At 29.7% G+C, this 19,451-nt stretch overlaps 2 protein-coding genes across 6 annotated transcripts in view; one reads left to right on the top strand and one right to left on the bottom strand.

The window, feature by feature from the left end:
* The window catches only part of LOC106684001 (uncharacterized), a 13,024-nt gene extending 2,976 nt beyond the window's left edge, over positions 1-10,048 (bottom strand). For 2 of the 5 annotated variants that reach the window (XR_001343632.2, XM_014425813.2), the window contains exons 1-5: positions 9,812-10,048; positions 7,573-7,708; positions 4,466-4,735; positions 3,246-3,407; positions 1,584-1,690 (exon numbers count right to left, since the gene is read on the bottom strand). Coding sequence is in view for 1 of the 5 variants with exons in the window: in XM_014425813.2 (XP_014281299.1) it covers positions 1,584-1,690; positions 3,246-3,407; positions 4,466-4,509 (313 nt within the window). In the remaining 4 variants the exon portion in view is untranslated. Of the gene's footprint in view, positions 1-1,583; positions 1,691-3,245; positions 3,408-4,465; positions 4,736-7,572; positions 7,709-8,465; positions 8,525-9,811 lie in introns of all 5 variants that reach the window. The other 3 variants (XR_001343634.3, XR_001343635.2, XR_001343633.3) reach the window with 3 other exon arrangements.
* The window catches only part of Pink1 (PTEN-induced putative kinase 1), a 27,608-nt gene extending 10,279 nt beyond the window's left edge, over positions 1-17,329 (top strand). The window contains exons 5-9 of the mRNA XM_014425811.2: positions 12,284-12,406; positions 13,524-13,692; positions 14,601-14,837; positions 15,459-15,554; positions 16,856-17,329. Coding sequence (XP_014281297.1) covers positions 12,284-12,406; positions 13,524-13,692; positions 14,601-14,837; positions 15,459-15,554; positions 16,856-17,017 — 787 coding nt within the window. The 3' untranslated portion in view covers positions 17,018-17,329. The remainder of the gene's footprint in view (positions 1-12,283; positions 12,407-13,523; positions 13,693-14,600; positions 14,838-15,458; positions 15,555-16,855) is intronic.
* The last annotated feature ends 2,122 nt before the right edge of the window (positions 17,330-19,451 follow it).

Raw genomic sequence — 19,451 nt, forward strand, 5'->3', positions numbered from 1 at the left:
ATTAAGAGAAATTATTGTAAGTATCTGTATTCTGATTGCCTAGCAACAAAACGCCCTGAGATTAAGAGTTTCTTTTTTATATAATAAAATTATATTATCCATTTAGTAGTAAAGTTCTTAATTTGAAACCAAAGTTATCTCTTATATTTGAAGAAAGTTTAAAAACTCACTAAATTCTTTCTATTTTATTTTTAATATTTTTAAAAATTATTACAATATATATAGTTAAGTATTGGCGAAAGCAAAATGTCAAAAAAGAGAAGAAGGAATAAGATCTAACACGCTTGAACTGCTGTAAAACACTGGCTTTATTGTATTCGCTACATCTCTTATATATGTTCTATCAGCTGATCCCCTCAGTCAGCTGACATCGAAATAATAGCTGACTCATACCGTAACTTATATATATATTATATATTTCAGTAGAAGTAATTTTTTTTATTAATTCAATTTTATTTATAAAAATAATATTTATAGAATTAATAAAAAAAAATACTTGTGCTGAAAAAATAATTGAATAAAAAGAAAAAACAAAGTAGAATAGTGTTAATAATAAGAATAAATAGTTTATAACAGGATATGTTGGATCAGCCCGGGCTTCAGCCTTTGTGATGAGGTTGGATTGCCTAAGTTGTTAGCCATTTCACCTTTTAACTGTTGGAAGATTGGAGTGAAAATTTTTAAAATAGTTTTTTGTAATTCATAATGCAATTGACTATTTCATACAAACCAGGAGGAATTTTCAGAATCTTGTTTTGCAATGTCTGTTATTTTTTTCTTTTCATAAAGGTAGCTGGCCCCCTCACTTCACAACTGTACTTTAGTAATGGCCTAAGTATTGCTTTATAAATGAGAATAGTTTGAAGAATAGTAGAACATTTGGTTTGAGTCCGGATTTTTTATTTATGATAGGATACATTATTACTAATCTTGTACAGGCTGGGTTAATTTGATGTTGCTGTGTTGAGAAAAAATCACTTTATGTTAGCAAACATCGCTATGGAGATACAGTGGACCTTATGATACCATGAAGGTGAAAGTTGGAAATGGGGAAAAGAACTGAACCTTGCAGAATACTGGTGTGGATAGGTTTGAAGGGGAAATTTGTGTTATTTATTCTAACAGTAAATGTTCAGTCATTGAGGGATGAGCACAGAATATCATACAAGTATTTCGGAGTGTCTATTTTTTTTAGTTTGTATAGGAGACCCTGATACCAAACGCTTATTAAGCCCAAGAACAAGACTTTCGCATGCTTTTTCATTTCAAATCCATTTACTCTGAATTCCATTAATCTTGCCAGTGGGTGTGAAATGAATGGTTATACTAAAGACCAAATTGAAAATGATATTATCATTAAATTCAATGGTATTATTTAGCATTTATTACTGTTTAGAGACAATATTTATTGAAGAACACTGTGTTGTTGGTAAATAAATTTCAGTTTTACTTCATACTTAATCTTATCAAATATAATATGTATATTTTAAATTATTGTATATCATTAGTTATTCTAAGTTACAGTGAAAAATGCTGACTATGAGTTTCCTCATTTAAGGGGAAATAGTAATATGTATACTTACTCGGCATTCTTTTCTCTAAATCTATTTTGGCCAGAATTTCATCACATTTTGAACAGTTGATGTTTGTAGATTGAATTTCTCGAGCTGATTTTCCAGGTTCTTCTCTCCTGTTAATATCAAATATTTTTATATACAGATTTTCGTTATGTATATATGTTTTTAATTGGTTACAAAACCTATGGATAGTTGTGCTCCTTTAATGTAGTTGGATTCCTTCATCTTGCTGAGATCATATCTTAAGAAAAAAGTGCTAATAAATAAATAGTTTAAGGTCATTAGGCCTAGACCTGTTCAAGTAGAAACATTAAAATATCTGAGTTTCATTTACAATACTCAAGCTTCACACTACACATTGACAACTTGAAATAATTTGGAAAAGCATTGAACAATTGTGAAAGCTTCTTGATGAAGGAACTGAAATTGGAGAGAGAGAATGAGAGAAGAATATAGTGGAAGATTGAAACAGTTGTGTAGCAAGGATTTATTTATTTAGATAGAACCACACATCATTATATGTTTTATGATAAATTTGATGATAATTGTTACCTGTAACTATTTTTTTGTACCACCTGAGAAGAAATATTATTTCTTTATTTTTTTCGTTTATGATATAATATAATAATAAAATACTTTCAAGACATAACAATTGTTCAATTAAAAAAAGCAAAATATACTTCGTTAGGTAGTTACACATATAACAGTGAATTTGACAAACATTCTGCTATTTAAACTGCTTTACAAAAAGAATGATGATGCATGCTTGTCTTTACCACTTTTACAGACAAAGAAATTATAATTGGCAAGAAGTCTAAGATTCTATAATTAGGGGAGGAACACAAAAAAAATTGTGAGAACCTATTGCTAGGTCCAGTTGTCCAGTTACTAATAGACACAACATACAGATTAGACGAAATAGATAGTAAAAAAAAAAATAGATGAAAGGCTTGAGACAAGTAGAATATCCAAACCAATGAGTTTTTTCCATTGATAGGAAGCAAAAACATAATATTATGTTTGGGGATGATGTAAGATCCCTAATGAGTCTATAATGATTTCTGCTATGTTCTATAACTGGTTCTTTTCAAAGCCCAGTTTCTCGAAGAAATTACTTGTTAGAGGAATATTTGGTCCCCCTGCTACTTAACCATAGCCTTTTTACTAATAATCTTCTTCCACAAAATTCCTTTTTAAACTTCTCTTGTAAGGAATGAATTTTTTGTCTGTGTTCTTTTTCCACTTTTATTTTAATGCCCTGATTCTGATCATTTGATTTGAATCTTATTTTCATATCTACAATTGGTGCTTCCTTCTTTGTAGCACTAAATGTAAGGATATCTACAAATCTTTTTAAAATCGCAACAACTTTTTGAACCTTCAAGAGTTGTATTACCTGCTTGTATGCAGTTAGGTGAAAAAATAATTTTGGGAAATTTTAACACTTACTTCTTTTTCAATAGGAACACTTCAACTACCCCATGGTTTTTAGTAGGATAATATTTTAAACATTATTATTTTCTGTGGAAATTATTTCATTATAGAGCCTAATAGTAACAATTATAATTTGTTAAATAATTTATTCTTGCTGTTAATTGATTTCAGAATCTTATCTTAGTTTTGTGACTTTTTTAAAATATTTTAGAACCTGCTAAGTAACGACATTACCTGTTTGATGGTTTTTGCGTTACAGGTTTAGGAAACCCTTTTGTATTTGGACAAATGTACCTTGATGTTGTGGATCTACTAATAGATAAAATGACAGCTGTAGCTATTACAGTGTACAACACCACTAAAAATATATCAGCATACCACATATTTAACTGATATCTAAAACATATAATTTTATTGAATTAGTAAATATTGTTTAAAAGAAGTTTGATCGCATATTATAAAGTAAGGTTATGTTTATCAGTGATTGGTCACTATGAATTATGACATATTTTATTCAACTTTGTTTAAAGAGCCAAGAATGATGAGAAATAGTTAAATGCAAACCAACTTTTCCTCAGTGCCGAGCATTTTTCTCTCTAATGATTACTAACAATTTGAATTTAAGTTGCAAAATAAATAAAAAAATAGCCAACCAGAGCTGATTAGAGGGCTAATCTCATACTGTTGGAAACTGTAGACATTCCAGGGACCTCTGGCTTGTTCTTGTTCTGTTGCTAGCCCTGGAGCAGAGCATGGCACTGGAGGCACACAGTTCTGAGGTTGACATATTAGCAACAGAACCACAGAACAGGTGACCCATCCATATGGGGCTTACAGCAAGTAAGAGAGCATCTTTTATTCTTTTTCTATCATCTCCTATTCGGAAAAAAAAATGGTTGACTGTATGAAGTAGAACTGAATAAGTTGTCAACCATTTCTTAATCAATATAGCTCTGACAATGCCTTGCAAAGTGGGGCAAAACATTGGGTAATATTAAATAGTTTTTCCTACTATTTTGTACCTTTATTGACCACCACCCAGACTATCTTCCTACTAGATAGTATATATTCTTCAATTTTATCAATTATTTTTTAACCCTTATAAGATGGATATTACCAACCTTCCTTTTAATCTTTACAATTCTTACAGATAAATATGATTAGAAAATTGTATTTGTGTCCATTGCTTATAGAAGTCATCTTCGTCAAAATATCATTTTCAAAATCTAATTAGAGTCCATTATATTCTTTTTTTGAATTATTGCAATTTTATCTTTTGATTGATACTTTTTAATGGGGAAAACTTCTTTTGAAAAATTATGATGTTAATTATTAATTAATGAAAAATAAATTATTTGATAATTTATAACGAAAATACTGCTTAAGTGATAAACAAGTAATATTTTGTTTAATCCTTATCAATAGCGGTCTCAGCTAGGTATATTAAGATTTACCTGTAATCCATCTCTTGAGCAGCGAAGTACTTTATCCTCCTCATGAACCATTACAAGGACAATTCCTGATTCCTCCGCTGTAGCCTGCTCTTGGAATCCCACTAGTTAGTGTCCTAGAATTGACATCAAAATATTTAATTTATATTATTACTAGTTGTTACCCATGACTGCATTCGCAAATTCTTCAATTAAATGTGATAATATATATACATAGCCCAAGATAGGCAGACTTGGAGAAAGCTGGTTCTGGTGCCCAAACATGTACAAGGTCTGTAGAGCCAACCGAAAAAAAAAAAAAAAAAAAAAGTAGATATACATACATATTTATATATGTCATATATTTTATGTGTCAATGAATGGAATCGGTCTGTTCTTGTATGCATATGGATTAATTTTAACCTAAGAACTTAATACCTTAATGTATTTCATTAGGTAATATTTGCTCAATTTCTGACAGATAAATAACACAGGTTGACGACGAAAAAATGATTTGATAAATATGACTGATTTTTTTTTTTTGTTTTGGTGTACTAAAACCGAAAATGAACTATTTTTTTAATAGATTTTTTGCAAATTCCTGTTACGTAATACCATTTTTTAACAAAAAATCAAGAAAATCTTTCATAGCACCAATTAACATAAAATTGTTATAGTATGAAAAGAACTTAACAATATACCAAATGCTATAAATTGAATCAAACCCTATTAGGGAATTTGAGATATAATATAATATACTTATAATTGTTTGAATATGTGTTCAGTGATTTTTATTACCTTCATATTTGTATTTTATTGTTATCATCAGAAAGAAGGAAAACTTCTTTCTAAAAGTACCAAAACAATTTAAATTTGGTCAAAGTGTACATGAGCAATAAATGTTTCAAGTTAGGAAAATAACCAAACTCTTTCAGGGAAATGAGTAATATTTCAATTTTTTATTTTTGTTGATGATTTGTATAAGAGTTATTTCTGTTATAATATAAGTTAGTTCTGTGTTTGATTTTTTTTTATATATATATTAATTAATAAATAAATTATGAATGTATAAAAAATAGTTTTAAACATTTTTTTCCTTGACAATTATTACATGATTCCACTCAAATGACACATCTGTTAGGAAGGCTGACTTAAAATTACTTTCTATTATTATCATGAAGGTTGATTTATTTATTTATTTTTTTGAGTTTTGGTTATGAGAATGGCTGAGTGAGGGAAGAGAGGGGATGGGTATTATTGGTATTTATTATTAGAGGCAACAATTTTTTTCTTTTGCAAGCTTTATTTATTTATTTACAAACTATCCTCAGATGTGTTCCTGTTTGGTTAACCAATAAAAAAATATATTTAAATTAAAAAAATAAAAATAAAATAAATCAATATTTATACAGTTATAACATCCAATACTATCTTATTCTAAACTACATCTAAATGAATTTAGTTCTTTTCCAGACATTAGGAAAGATTGGCTAGGATTATATTTAAATTTTAGTTAGGAACATCAATAGTTGTTCTTGTTAACCCTCCAAGGATGGGGACGTCCATATGATTAGTTAGAAAATAGCTTCCCTCAAAATAACACATAACACCTTTACTGCATTCACTTTTACTTTTTGGTTCCCTATTAAAGAGATGTCTGTATTGATTTGTGACTGAAACCTTGACAGTCGTAACACCTGTTATGTCAGAAAAAAAATTGAATTTCACCCTATTTTGAAAATTTATTTTCCCCAATGATGAGTGGTATAACTTCGGTAATAATATTTCCTAAGCGAAAATATTTTGAGCTTGAGCTTAGTTAAGTTGTATCTTGCCATGGTAGAAGTTTCATAAGAAAATAATTATCCTAAAGAATTTTTTATGGTTGTAAATATGTGTATATATGATCATGGCCATCCTTTCTCATGACAACATTTTTAAACTTTTGATAAAACTGAAATTTCATTTTTTGTTTTAAATAAATAAGTGTAATTAAATAATCATTTTTTGGTTTCCTAAGATACGTCTTAAATTGATTCTTTCGTAATATTACTCATTTTTATAAAACTAATTGGTATTAAACTAATGAAAATAATAATTTGATGGATGGAACTGTTATGTAATAATGGCTGAAGGTCTAAATAATGTGAAAATCTGTGTCACATTCGTCAATTCAGCGAGTACTGTTTGTTTTAGTCATGTTAAACTTAGTTCTATTCTTTTTATTTTCCAATTTTTTGGAACTTTGTATTAGAGGATTTCTCGAGGTGCTAAAAATGAATATCAACTTTGTTTCACTCCTAAAAAATCTTTTACCGCAGTTTGATAGTTGTAGTACTAATATTGAAGCACAGTGAGGGTGAACAATATCAAACTCCCTTTCAAAACAAACAAACAATATCCATAGATAAGCAAATAGCCTAAAAGAATAAGAAAAAAATCAACTAAATCAAACCAGCATTAATGGTTATATTAGGTTAGCTGTTACCATTTATATGTGGGAAAGGTGGTTGGGGGTGTGGTCAGAATAAAACACAAATAAGTTGAAAAACTTATTTAATAGTGCCAACGTTTCGCCCAGAATATCTAGCCTTCATTAGGGCTCCTAGTAGGTAATAGGAAAACTAAGTCAGTTAACTTAACTCAGTTTACTAAATTAGTTAAACTTAGTTACTAACTTACTAAATCAGTTAAACTAACTTAGTTTTCCGATTTGGTACTAGCAACCCTGATGAAGGCTAGAAATTCTGGCTGAAACTTTGGCACTATTAAATAAGTTTTTTCAACATATTTGTGTTATATTCTGACTGCACCCCAACCATCTTCTCCTCATATATATTTTCCACGGTCAACTATCTTCTCATCATTACCATTTATGTTACTATAGTTACCGTCTTATCACTTCATCTATATATTAATTGATATGAAAGTTTCAATAGTGTTCAATTAATGTATATACATCCTCAAATATAGCAATATTAATAATTGAGCCTGAATTCCAATTAATGAAGTTAAAAAAAATCTCAGTTTCATAGTTGTTTTTTTTTGTATTTTTGTTTGCTAATATTTTTATTGCTTGTGGACTTAATAAACTATGTATTAAATTATTTATTAGAATAAAGTTTAATTACCTTTGAGCCACCGAAGGATCAGAGGTTACTTTGAATGCTTTTAGTAATATACACAATAATGTAATCAGTAGGATTGCTTTCAATGCATAAAGTAGTGCTACTTCTAACATTTTCCTTGCTCATTATCATTCTATTCCTGCAATTAATAAAACATATTACAAAAATAAGAATAAGGAATTTTGTCTTCATATTTTTATTTTAGCCTTTATAATTGTAAATGGGGAAGCGGGTAGTCGCGGGGTAAGGCCTGTGGCTACTGAATCCGGCTGGTCAGAAAATTGTTTTCTGTTACACTGCAGCCGTGAGTCAACTCTTGTGTGTTCTGGAACCCTCCTGGGGTTCACCCAGCCTCCTAATTGGGTAAAAATCTGGCAGTCGAGCATGATTTTGACCAAATCACCTCCTTGTGCAACCGTTGGTCTAGTAACAGTACTCCCTTACAAAGTACTGAACTCCTGAGTCTTCATGGGTTGTAGTAATACAGATTTAGTTTAATTTTTTAATAATTGTAAAAATATTTGAATAATGAAATCTGAATTTTCTTTAAAAATTAATTTTATTCACATATTTCATTTATTGTTAGTGCTTTTAAAAAATATTATACATATAACTATTTCTATAAATTAATATTTGTATTTCAAGAATGCTACGAAATGTACATTAACTTTTTCATTATTGGAAATAAATTGTGAAAAAAGTTATTCTAAAGTTAACATAATATTTTGGCTTTTTTTTCTAAATTTAGGTAATTAATAAAGTTTGGAAAAGTCAATTCTAATTATAAAAGGCTTCTATATTTGATTTTACAAGCTTATTTTATTTAATAGCAGTTGTACTGGTAATGGTAGGAGATATTAGTTTGGTAATGGAGTAAAATTAATTATACTACTGACCTTGAGAGATCATATCAACTTCTAGCATGCTTGAAAGTATTGATAGGTTCATTCAGAAACTTAAATTCAAAATGTAAATAATTAATTAATTTTTGTAATTCTAGGTAGCAAATCTTAACTCTGTTATAATATTATCTTTGTATAATTTTATGATGTAGGTTTCTCTTATTTGTAATGTATTGTAGCGATATTATTTATCTTATTAAATAAAATCAAAAAGTAATCACAGATACTGTGGACATAACACAGGCACTAGAAATTAAACAATAACATTTTTAATATTAAAAAGATTCATTAATATTAACAATTCAAACTAAACATAGTTATTTTAATAATATGTTTTGTTAGTAAAAAGTCATATTTCATTTGATAAATATAAATTAATGATTATTTAATAATTATAAATATTTCTTTTAAAATAGAGGACTATTAAAACGTTTTTATTAACATAATATTGTTTTTTATTGATGAATATCATTTATTTGATCAATAGGAAGTGAAGTGGGTATTTTTATTTTGTGGATTTGAATATTTAAATATAATGGATTTTAATAAGTCTAATGGCGAAATCGGGAATACATTAATCACTTTGGAATGATACTTGACAATATTTAACGATTGTGAAAACTTATAACTTGTGTTAATTTATATTTACAAAGTAAATTAAGGTTTAAAAACTAATAAGTAAATATTTTTAAACACTAAAAGACATTCAATCAATGACCATTAAAAAAGAAAAAATACATTGATTTTATTAAGAGTACCATCCCAAGAGAATCAAGGGATGGAAAGCAGTCTTTTTCCCAGAAACCAAAATGGCAAGACTAATGTGAAATCTAAGTATTTTATGCCAAATCTTTTCATAAATATTATATAAATAATTGTAAAAACAAGACTCTACCATCTAGTATTTAATAAATAACTATTATAAAAAAATATGGTAACTTTCACAATGTTAACATGTTTTTTTTAATTACAATGTTTTGTCTTGAACCTTCCTGAAATATTTGGACTTAAAAAGGATTGAAAGGAAAAAGGAAAGTTAACAGGAACATTGAGGTTACACTACATCCAATTCAGAGCTTTTTTTTATTCTTCTAAGCCCCACGGAGGCCTGGGAATAAAGTCTTGATGTTTTTTCTTTTTTTTTTTTTTCTTTATGGTACTTTCTGGTTATTTCGGATACACGAATAGGCATAAGCTATTTTTCTTTTTAAAGAAAAATATCGCCGAAGATTAAGGTTAACTCTACTATTATTATGGTTCCAGTATGGGCGGGCACACCATAGAAACTTGTAAAATGTTTAATACTGACTGTTTGATGACAATGATAGTCGTTCCTTTACCTCAATGATCTTGGAGTTGGCTTAGTTATGCCTCTTGAAGGTCACGAGGATGGTTGCAGTGACATAAACAACGAATACAGCTCCTACCACAGTCCACCAAAAGACGAACATACCTCTTGAGAAGAAAAGTTGTTTTTTGTAGTTTTTAACTTAAAATTTACATTTTGTATAACACATGTTTTCAAAATGAGTAGATTGTTGGTTATATCGTCAGCGAAATAGTGGAACCAGGTAACTAATGGTTCTCAAATTTTCGCTATGGGTGAAAAACCTTTAATAAATTAACTTTTAATCATAATGAAGTTTGTTGTTTTCTGTGATAGAATCGAAAAAAAAAAGCTATGAATTTAATCCTCATATGCCATATTCCATTTATTATAAAATTACCCTAAATAATTTTTTTTTAAATTACAATGTTTCACATATTTGCCGACGATATTGAAAAGCGGAAGTTGAATGAAGGCGATTCTTTATTATTCTTCTCCCATTTTCTTAGCACGTTCTCATTTGCCATTGTCATAACCCAGGTTTCTCGAGATGAACTTTATAAATTAAATTAATCTCGTGTGTTACGATAAAATTGTGTTCCCGAATATATCAAAATTAAAAATATCAGAAATCATTGCTGGGTTGCTGTCGTAGTATATGAAGTTGTAGGATGTCATTTTCTACGCCATCCAATCATCTTTTGCGAAGTTTACCTCTCCCGATGACCATAAAACATTTGTCTTTGTATTTTTTTTTTTTTTTATATAATTGGACATGATGATGACAAAAATTTTTACGATTACTTTCAATGCCTTTTGAATTGTAAATTGTAGCTCTTACATCTGGGGCTGAAGAGACCAGATTTCATATAAGATCTGCTTGCGTCCGCTCATGATTTAAAAAACAAACACAGGTTGTGTCCAGATGAGCAAAATGCTTAGGGCTCAACATCACTTGGGTTCAAGCCAGTTCCTTTCAATATCTGGCTCAGGAAGTAATTCTTTCTATTCGGAATTCGTGTTTATCTTGTATCCATCATTCACTGGTACAGGCCCAAATACTTTCCTTGATATTCTTCTCCCATGTTCTCATTTGCAATAGTCATAACTCAGGTTTCAATTCTGCATTTTACTGTGGGCCTAATTATGAAGTAATGATATAAGCAGCTTAGCACTCTGGGATGATTTTGAATCCTAGATCATTACTGATGGCCTAAAGATGTAGCCAACATCAACTCATACCGTTTTTACCAGTAGCTTATTTTCCACATCATAAGTCAAAACAATTTTTTGGGCCTTTCACTTCTGGTCTTTTGCGTTTCCACTTACACTTTCCGATAACTATATAGTTATATAGCTTGCCATATACTGCTCCAAGGTAATTTTGAACATCTGGAAACTGTAATGCATGCCTTCTGTCTATAGGATGTTGATTATTTGGTTTGGAGTGATTTTCACATAGAGATAGCTAACGTCGGCATAAAATAAATAAATATTGTTTTGTTTATTTATGTTGTTCTTTGCTGACCGCACCCCCCGACAAACTTTTTCAAGAGATAGCTAAGTTTCTTTGTGAATTTCCTTATGGAAAAATATAGTACAGACTATTCTAAACCCTCTGTTCAAAACACTATCAATCAATTTGATACCACTTTCTTTAGGCTCGTTATGTCCTGCCTTCCAATGAATGGCTGGGGCAAATGCTTTTTTTTTTTTTTTTCCATTCTGAGTATAAATAGCTCCCATCACTATTTTAACCTCATAATGAAGGTGTGTGTCCTATGCATCAAATGTCTTTCACCTCTTTTCTGCTGATGGGCCAAGGTCATTTACTATGAGTGCTTTAGGTATTTCTTTATGAAGAAGCCAATTTCTTGTGAGGTTTGTTCATTTCCATTTCGATATATGATATGTATTTGTTCAACTCCACAAAATTCATCACCTCATCTAATCTCTTGAAGAGCTGCCATATCATTGCTATATTTTCTGTGATTTCACGCATCTACTTCTAGTTTAGGTAATATAGGAAAAATCTATAAACGTTTACTTATAATACTGAGTTTTGGTACAATCTACTTTTTTTTCGGGGGTCACTGATTATCTGATTATAAATCTGAGCTTTACTTTTTTATTTATTTTTTTTTAGGATAGAATCAAATTTTATGTACATAAAATTTAAGCAATTTTGTATACTCACAAAACCAATTGTTTCCGATGTTGGGGTTAACAAACAAAAAAGTAGCAATATTTTGTCTTTTTTTTTTCCAAAACAATCAAGATTATATCTTTCAGCAAACAATTTCTGTAAATTATATTTTACAGAGTTTTTTTATTTCATTATTAGTTTTGAATAAAATCCAAATTTTAAGTGTTATAGTGTCTTTGGGACTTCTGTTATTCCTCATAATAATAAATTTTGAAATAAAAACAATTAGTACCTATAATTTATAGGATTGGGTTTAATAAGTTATGATTTTGCTTCTAGGTATGATACAACATTGAAAGAATATCTGGAAGAGCATAAGGTAGAAGGAAGAGAAGCAATCTTGATTGTTGCACAAATATTAGAGGCTGTTGTTCATATAAATAGGAATGGAATTGCTCATAGGTATTATTTGTGATTACTTTCTATTTTATTGACAATTATTTATTTATGAACTAATATGTTGAAACTGTTAACTAGTTAGCCATTACTACAATGGAATTATTGCCTAAAATTTTGATGCATTTACTAGGTTGACTTTTAGTAACTTGGTGTGTTAAAATATGTGTATTTTTTTACATGCTTATTATGTTTATGTTTAGGAACTTCTTCCAACTTTTCAGAACTAAAGAATTCTTATAATTATGTATAGTAGAACCCCACTTATCCTTTTTGTCCTGTCTGCGAAATTGCTGGTTAAGTGGGAGACCTGGTTAATCCAGAGTGAATAATAGAAAAAAAGCTTCAGCTTCGTAGGCAATGTAATTGCAAGGTTATTGTCATGTACCTGCACAAGCTTTTCATTATAATGTTATACATGTTAAAGTCTTCTTTCTATCAAGGGTCTATTTAGCTTTATATAATTGTATTGATTATATATTTAAAACACAACTTTGCATAATTTAGAGGATTTAGTTTTGTTTACAATTTTTTTTTTTTAGAAATTAACATAAATATGATTGCAAAAGCATTATGTACATAATTTTAAGAATTATTCTGTTCTGATGATAGGATGGAAAGGAGCTCTTGAAATATAAACATGTAATATAATAATGTTTTGTTTATATATTTTTTTAATTTATTGCTTTTTACTACTGTACATTATAATACATTTAGTAATTTTGATCTCAGTTAAAATGGAGTGATACAGGCATGTAGAGAAACTACCCATCGGTAGCACTCTATTGTTTATATATATAAAAAGTATAATAGAAATCTAGTTTGTCTTAGTAGTAAAAAGAGAATATTTTATAAATTTGTCTGGATATTGTAAAGTTTTAATCGTATTTTATTTTTTAAACATTTATAATACTAGAAAAATAACCTTTCTATAAAATATGTTCTTCTTAATAATTGTAAATTATTATTAAATTTTCTTAATCAGCACTTCAAATGCAAATTTTCTAATTGAAATCACTAATTTCAAAATGGATTAAAAATTATTAATTTTTAAAAAGAAGTTAATTGTATTTCTCTGTTCTTCACATTCTTGATAGTATGAATGTGTGGCTTATTTTAATAGAGATTTGAAAAGTGACAATATCCTCATGGAATTTGGAGAAGATGGATACCCTAATATTGCGCTAACAGATTTTGGATGTGCCTTAGCCGAAAAAAATTCAGGATTAGTGATTCCATTCAGAAGTTATGACACAAACAGGGGTGGAAATGCAGCCCTTATGGCACCAGAGGTAAGATAAAACCTGTCAAATATTTAATTTTAGGCATAATTTTTTTAAAACATAATTCTGCCTGTTTTGTTTGTTCTCTGTAACAGAGATAATGTTACAAAACATGCTGGAACATATAAAAGGTATATTTCGTTCATTGGCTACTTTTTCATTTAAGTTCGATATTTTTTAAAATTTGATATTTCAAGGTGCTTCAGCCTTATAAGAGCCTCTTCCATCCTCTGAACAATTTCTTCACATTACCTTTTCACCATAAGCATGGAATGGTGACCTCCAGTTACCATTCTCACTGACAGGACCATATATTCTGATTCTCTTCTTTCCTGACCCTTAAAATCCATTCGTTCATGAGTGAAGGTGTCATGAGATTATGTTTGTGGTTAGTGCTCTTTTAAGTAGCATCTTCAATGTTCTTTTCTCTAAAATTGCTATTAAATAAATTTTTGTAATATTCTTTACTCTTGCTATCACCTATGTAATGTCACAGTACATTTCCTTTTTGTTTTGTTTTTTCTAATCTTCAAAGGGATAGTACTATTTCATGTAAAAAATATAGCACGTGTTTCAAAATTAGCTGTAGCAGCATTTTATATCTACATAAGAATCATTCTAGTGGTTGTCACAAGGTTTCTTTTGACAATATTTCTGTTTTCTCTTGCTTTGGTTGTTTACCCATCAACAAGGACCATAATTATTTTTTATGCATGTTTATTAATTTGTGATAACCTTCTCTTAAACCGAACAGAGCTTCAGTGATGTCAATTTTCTTGTTTATTTATTTAGTTTTAAAATTTTATCTTACTTTTTATAATGTAAAAATTAACTTTTATATTATTTCTTCCATTGCCTGGTACTATATAATTATATAAAAATTTGTAAAATCATAATGTTATTATTTGATGCTTCAGGTGGCTTGTGCTCAGCCAAGCCTACTGTCTGGAATAGATTATTCAAAATCAGATGGCTGGGCTGTCGGCGCAATGATTGCTGAAATTCTCCTTGGCTGGAACCCATTTTATCGATGTATAAATAATCCAGATCCGCTCTTCTCTACAACTTATAAGGAATCTGATTTACCTGATGTGCCAGGCCCTCCGATTCTATCAGCTTTATATAAGTCCTTATTAACTGTAAAGCCTTCACAGGTATTATTATTAAGTTTACTAATTTGTATTGGTCAGGTATGGGCTCAATTTATTATATTATGAAAATTACCTTTTGTTTATATAAATTATAAAATTAATTCAAATTAAGATTTTTAAATTCTCAATTCCATGAAAATATAGGTCACAGTAAATTAATTAAATTTTTTTAATTGTTTTTCTTTTCTCTTTAAACTGCCTAAAAAGTAGTATCAATAATTTATTATAAAGACTGATATTAAAAAAAAGTTAAGTTAATAATTTAATATAAAGATTAATATAAAAAAAAAAAAATTGTATTAATAATTGAATATAAACACTGATATAAAAAACGAAACCAAAGTTATATTAATAATGTAGCGGAAAACACTGATTTCCATTGTTTTCTTATGACTTTTTTAAAAAGGTACTTCTTATTTTAAATATATTTTTGTATCATTGCTATGATTGAATAATGAAATTTGACAAAACCAAAACTATTGAAGCAAAGCAGCGATATATTGAAAATTCCTATTTGTTTTTACTCATTAATAAATTGATCTACATCATATTGATATAATTATATGGTTTCAAATACAATGATTGATGGTTTATATCTGATATGATTTCAAATTACTATTTTAGAGGCCGTCTGCTGAATTTGCTGCAAATGTCCTTCAGTTGTACCTATGGTCACCAAGCGATTGGTTAAAATCTGTGAATCCTCCATCTAACACCGAAGTACATAATTTTTCTATCTTATACTAATGATAACAAACTATCATATAATAGCTATTGTTTGCCTGATATCATTTATATTATCACTTGATATGTAACATGGTCTTATTCATTTCTAATGTCAACATAATGACAGGCTTTGTTATATTGCCAGTAGGCTTGAGTTATTATAAGAAAACAGAAACTGCTAATATAACACAACAGTAGCTGATGTTGTGAAACTAACTTTATTGTTAATTACTTGTTAAAATATGGATCCATCATTACGCTTTATTAAATTTTCGTGTTTATTCACTTATGGTATGCTACTTGTTAAGCGATGATGTATAGTTTATCACAGAAGTATTTTTTTCAGATTAGATAAAAAAAAATCAACAAAATTTCATTAGCTGAAACTATAAAAAATATTTATAACTTTTTGTTACAAAAGTCTTAGTGCATAAATCAATACTGATATTAAAGTTTCATTTTTAATTCTTATCTAAACAATGCAACTATGTTGTATAATCCTTTATTTAATTATGTTTTTGAAATGTCTCTGCCTATCATTTTATGTAATAAATTACACTGAAAATCTTAAAGGAAAAATTGTCATTCTTGGTCTTTTTATGAACTACTGGAAAAAGGAGTAAGTGTGAAGGCAGAAAATTCATGCGGTGAAAGATGAAAATGTGATACATTATAAAACAGCATGGTTTTGGTATAGACTTAGGTTTGATTCTGGGAACCACAGTTTTTTCAAGATGAGCCTAGGTCAGGTCAACCTTAAGAATGATACTGAATAACTCAATTGTGTCCCCCAAAATCCATTGGAGACCACTCAAGGATTATCATTCAAAATGGGTGTTTCAGATGCAATGTAAGCCGCTGTTTAAAAGAAATTCCAAGTTATGTGGCCAAAGACAACACTCCTATCCATCATTCACTCTTAGCGTAAGCAAATTTTTGTGACACGGAGAGTGTTGGCGCCATGGCCCACCTTACAGCTCTGAGCTTTCACTGCCTCGCTATTATTTTTTCCAATCAATTGCCCAGTTTTTAAAGACCCATTACTCTGAAAGCAGTGTGGGTGCAAAATCAGGATTTGAGTTTTTCGTCTCACATATCACTACCGAATTTAACTTTTGGCAGAAATATGGATCAAAGTAATTTATTGATAATTGATAATGAGGCCTATATTTTGAAGAACATTTTAAATGTGAAAATTTATACTGAAAGTTAAATAAAACTTATGCACAAGGACTATTGTAACAACCTATTTATTATATTTGAATTTAATGTGCTGACAGAGATTTTTTTTGTAGATAATGCAGTGGCTTCTTTGCTTAACGACTAAGGTACTGACAACCTCTAGTTTCGGTCAAAGAAGAAGTGAAGTCGAGTATCGGCTTATTGGATCATTTTTAAGTAGGCTAAAACTATCATCTCTTAAAGATGCACTTTTTTGGTTGAGGTCTCTTCAATAGTTATTGTTTAGCTTTCCTTTGAGACCTTAAAATTGTATTAGTCACAATAAAAAAAAAGTAAAACAAAAGAATTGTCCTCCTTAAAGTTCATTATTTGATGAAGTAAAGGATTTTTATATAATGAATTATATTTTTAGAAATGCTTTCATTTGCTTGGTTGTGGATTTCTTTGTTGTATCTGATTAGAAGATATGAAACTAGAAACCAAATCACTTTGTATTCATTGATGATTTTACTTTTAATTTTGTGAACTTCCTTTAATCTCCATTGTTAATCTTATATATATTTTTTGAAACCAGTATAAACAGAGTTAATTATTGAAATGACTTCTTTATTAAATAATCAAATGAAGTTATTTCAATACTTAACATATATAGTATCCTTTAGTGTACTATGTATAAACAGAGTTAATTATCTGTTCATACATGTTATGGAATAATGATTAGGAAATACATCATATAAGCTCTGCATCAATTGAAAAAGTATATTTATCTTATTTTTTGTGATGGTTTTTCACTTATATATTTCTATTCACAAATGTACTTATCTATTTAATATGCTAGTATGTTAATGTTGTAATATAGACTGAAAATATTTATTTATTTTTTTTTTTTTAGTATTATCAGAATTTATGAATTAATTTGTTAAAATTATATTCCATTATATATGAATACAGTATATATATTTTTAATTGTTTTGATTTCCTTATTACCTACTTTAAAACCTATTAATTATTATGATTAAATAAACATTCATTATCTATTAAACATTTTAATGTATAGGGTCTTTTTTTAAGCCCGATAGAACTTGAAATTGTAAAAAATAACACAAAAAATTAAATTGTAATCAAAATTTTTTTTTTATTCGAAAGATCAATACGTGACATTAACATTTGAAAATGATTTCGGGCATATGGGCACCGCGGCTGTTCTTGACGAAGCGCATTCTGTAAAATTGTGTTCAGCGATGAGGCGCATTTTTGGCTTAACGGGTTTGTTAATAAGCAAAATTGCCGCATATGGTCGTGCGATTTGACACCTCTCGATTATTTCCTGTGGGGCTACGTGAAGTCACTGGTTTATGCTGATAAACCAGCAACAATTGACGCCTTGGAGGCCAGCATTGTTCGTGACATACGGCCAAAATTGGACGTCCAGAATGCGCTTCGTCAAGAACAGCCGCGGTGCCCATATGCCCGAAATCATTTTCAAATGTTAATGTCACGTATTGATCTTTCGAATAAAAAAAAAATTTTGATTACAATTTAATTTTTTGTGTTATTTTTTACAATTTCAAGTTCTATCGGGCTTAAAAAAACACCCTATATTTGGTAATAGAAATAGCCAAATTTATTTCATGGAACAATTCCAATCTTCTTTTTGAGCCAATAAGAATTGTTCTTTCTTTTTTTTTAGTGCTTTTCCACTCTAATTCACATATACGTTACCAAGTTTTCATAAATTTATTTTAATTATGAAACCTATTATTTTTCTTAATTAAGAACTATGAGTTATGGCCTGAGTCAGCTGTTATTTCGATGTCAGCTGACAGATCAGCTGATCAAACATATATTGAGATTGACCGAACACAATAAAGTCAGTATTTAACAGCAGTTCAAGCGTGTTAGAACTTATTCCTTCTCGTCTTTTTATTTTTTAAGTTTTGCTTTCGCTGATACTTAAGTTATGCTCAACTTATTTTTTTACACAAATTAATTACTGTTATAAACCTGTGAAGGCTTATTAAAATATTCATTTTGGTGTTTTTACCTATTTAATTTACCTTTTTTTTTTTTTTAAATTCTCTCTTCCTCACCATTTCTGGCATACGGGATTCGGCAGCAGTGGGGTACTGCGTTAGACTTATGCATGCCGCTGCCACCAATTTATCTTTATTATCTATTGATGCCTTTTAGATGGGCTACACCTTATCCTCTGCATCCATCCGTCTTGGCCCAGCCCTTCTGGTCTTCATTCTGCATCTGCTCCTTCACCTACATCTTCTTGTCTCGGTGGTTTGCCGATTCAGGATGATTGAGCCCTTCCTAACGTAGTGCGTCGGGCCGACCACCTCCTTCCACCCGCTGATGAATTCCCTGAAGAAGGGATAATTCTCCTCCTCCATGAGACAAGGGAAGTCCAACTCGGCGAGGACGAATATTCCAGTTTTCCTTAACAACTTGGCACGGTGTCCTTCCATAGTGGTGCAATCCAACACTATATGCTCCGCAGTTTCAGGGACTCCACACGTAGGGCACTGGGGGTCTATGTTCTTCATCAAAACTTTGCAGCTTTCCTCGGAACCCATCATGTCTTGTTAGGATCTGTGAGACCGAATAATCTGGGAGTACCCACCCTGCTCTCAGTCTTGAATGGACGGTAGGGAAGAACTTCCTCAGAGTACCGCCCTTCTGGCTCGCCTGCGACCATCCATT

Source organism: Halyomorpha halys, unplaced genomic scaffold (genome assembly GCF_000696795.3).
Source record: "Halyomorpha halys isolate HHAL.00 unplaced genomic scaffold, Hhal_1.1 Scaffold533.1, whole genome shotgun sequence".
Classification (NCBI taxonomy): Eukaryota; Metazoa; Arthropoda; class Insecta; order Hemiptera; family Pentatomidae; genus Halyomorpha; species Halyomorpha halys.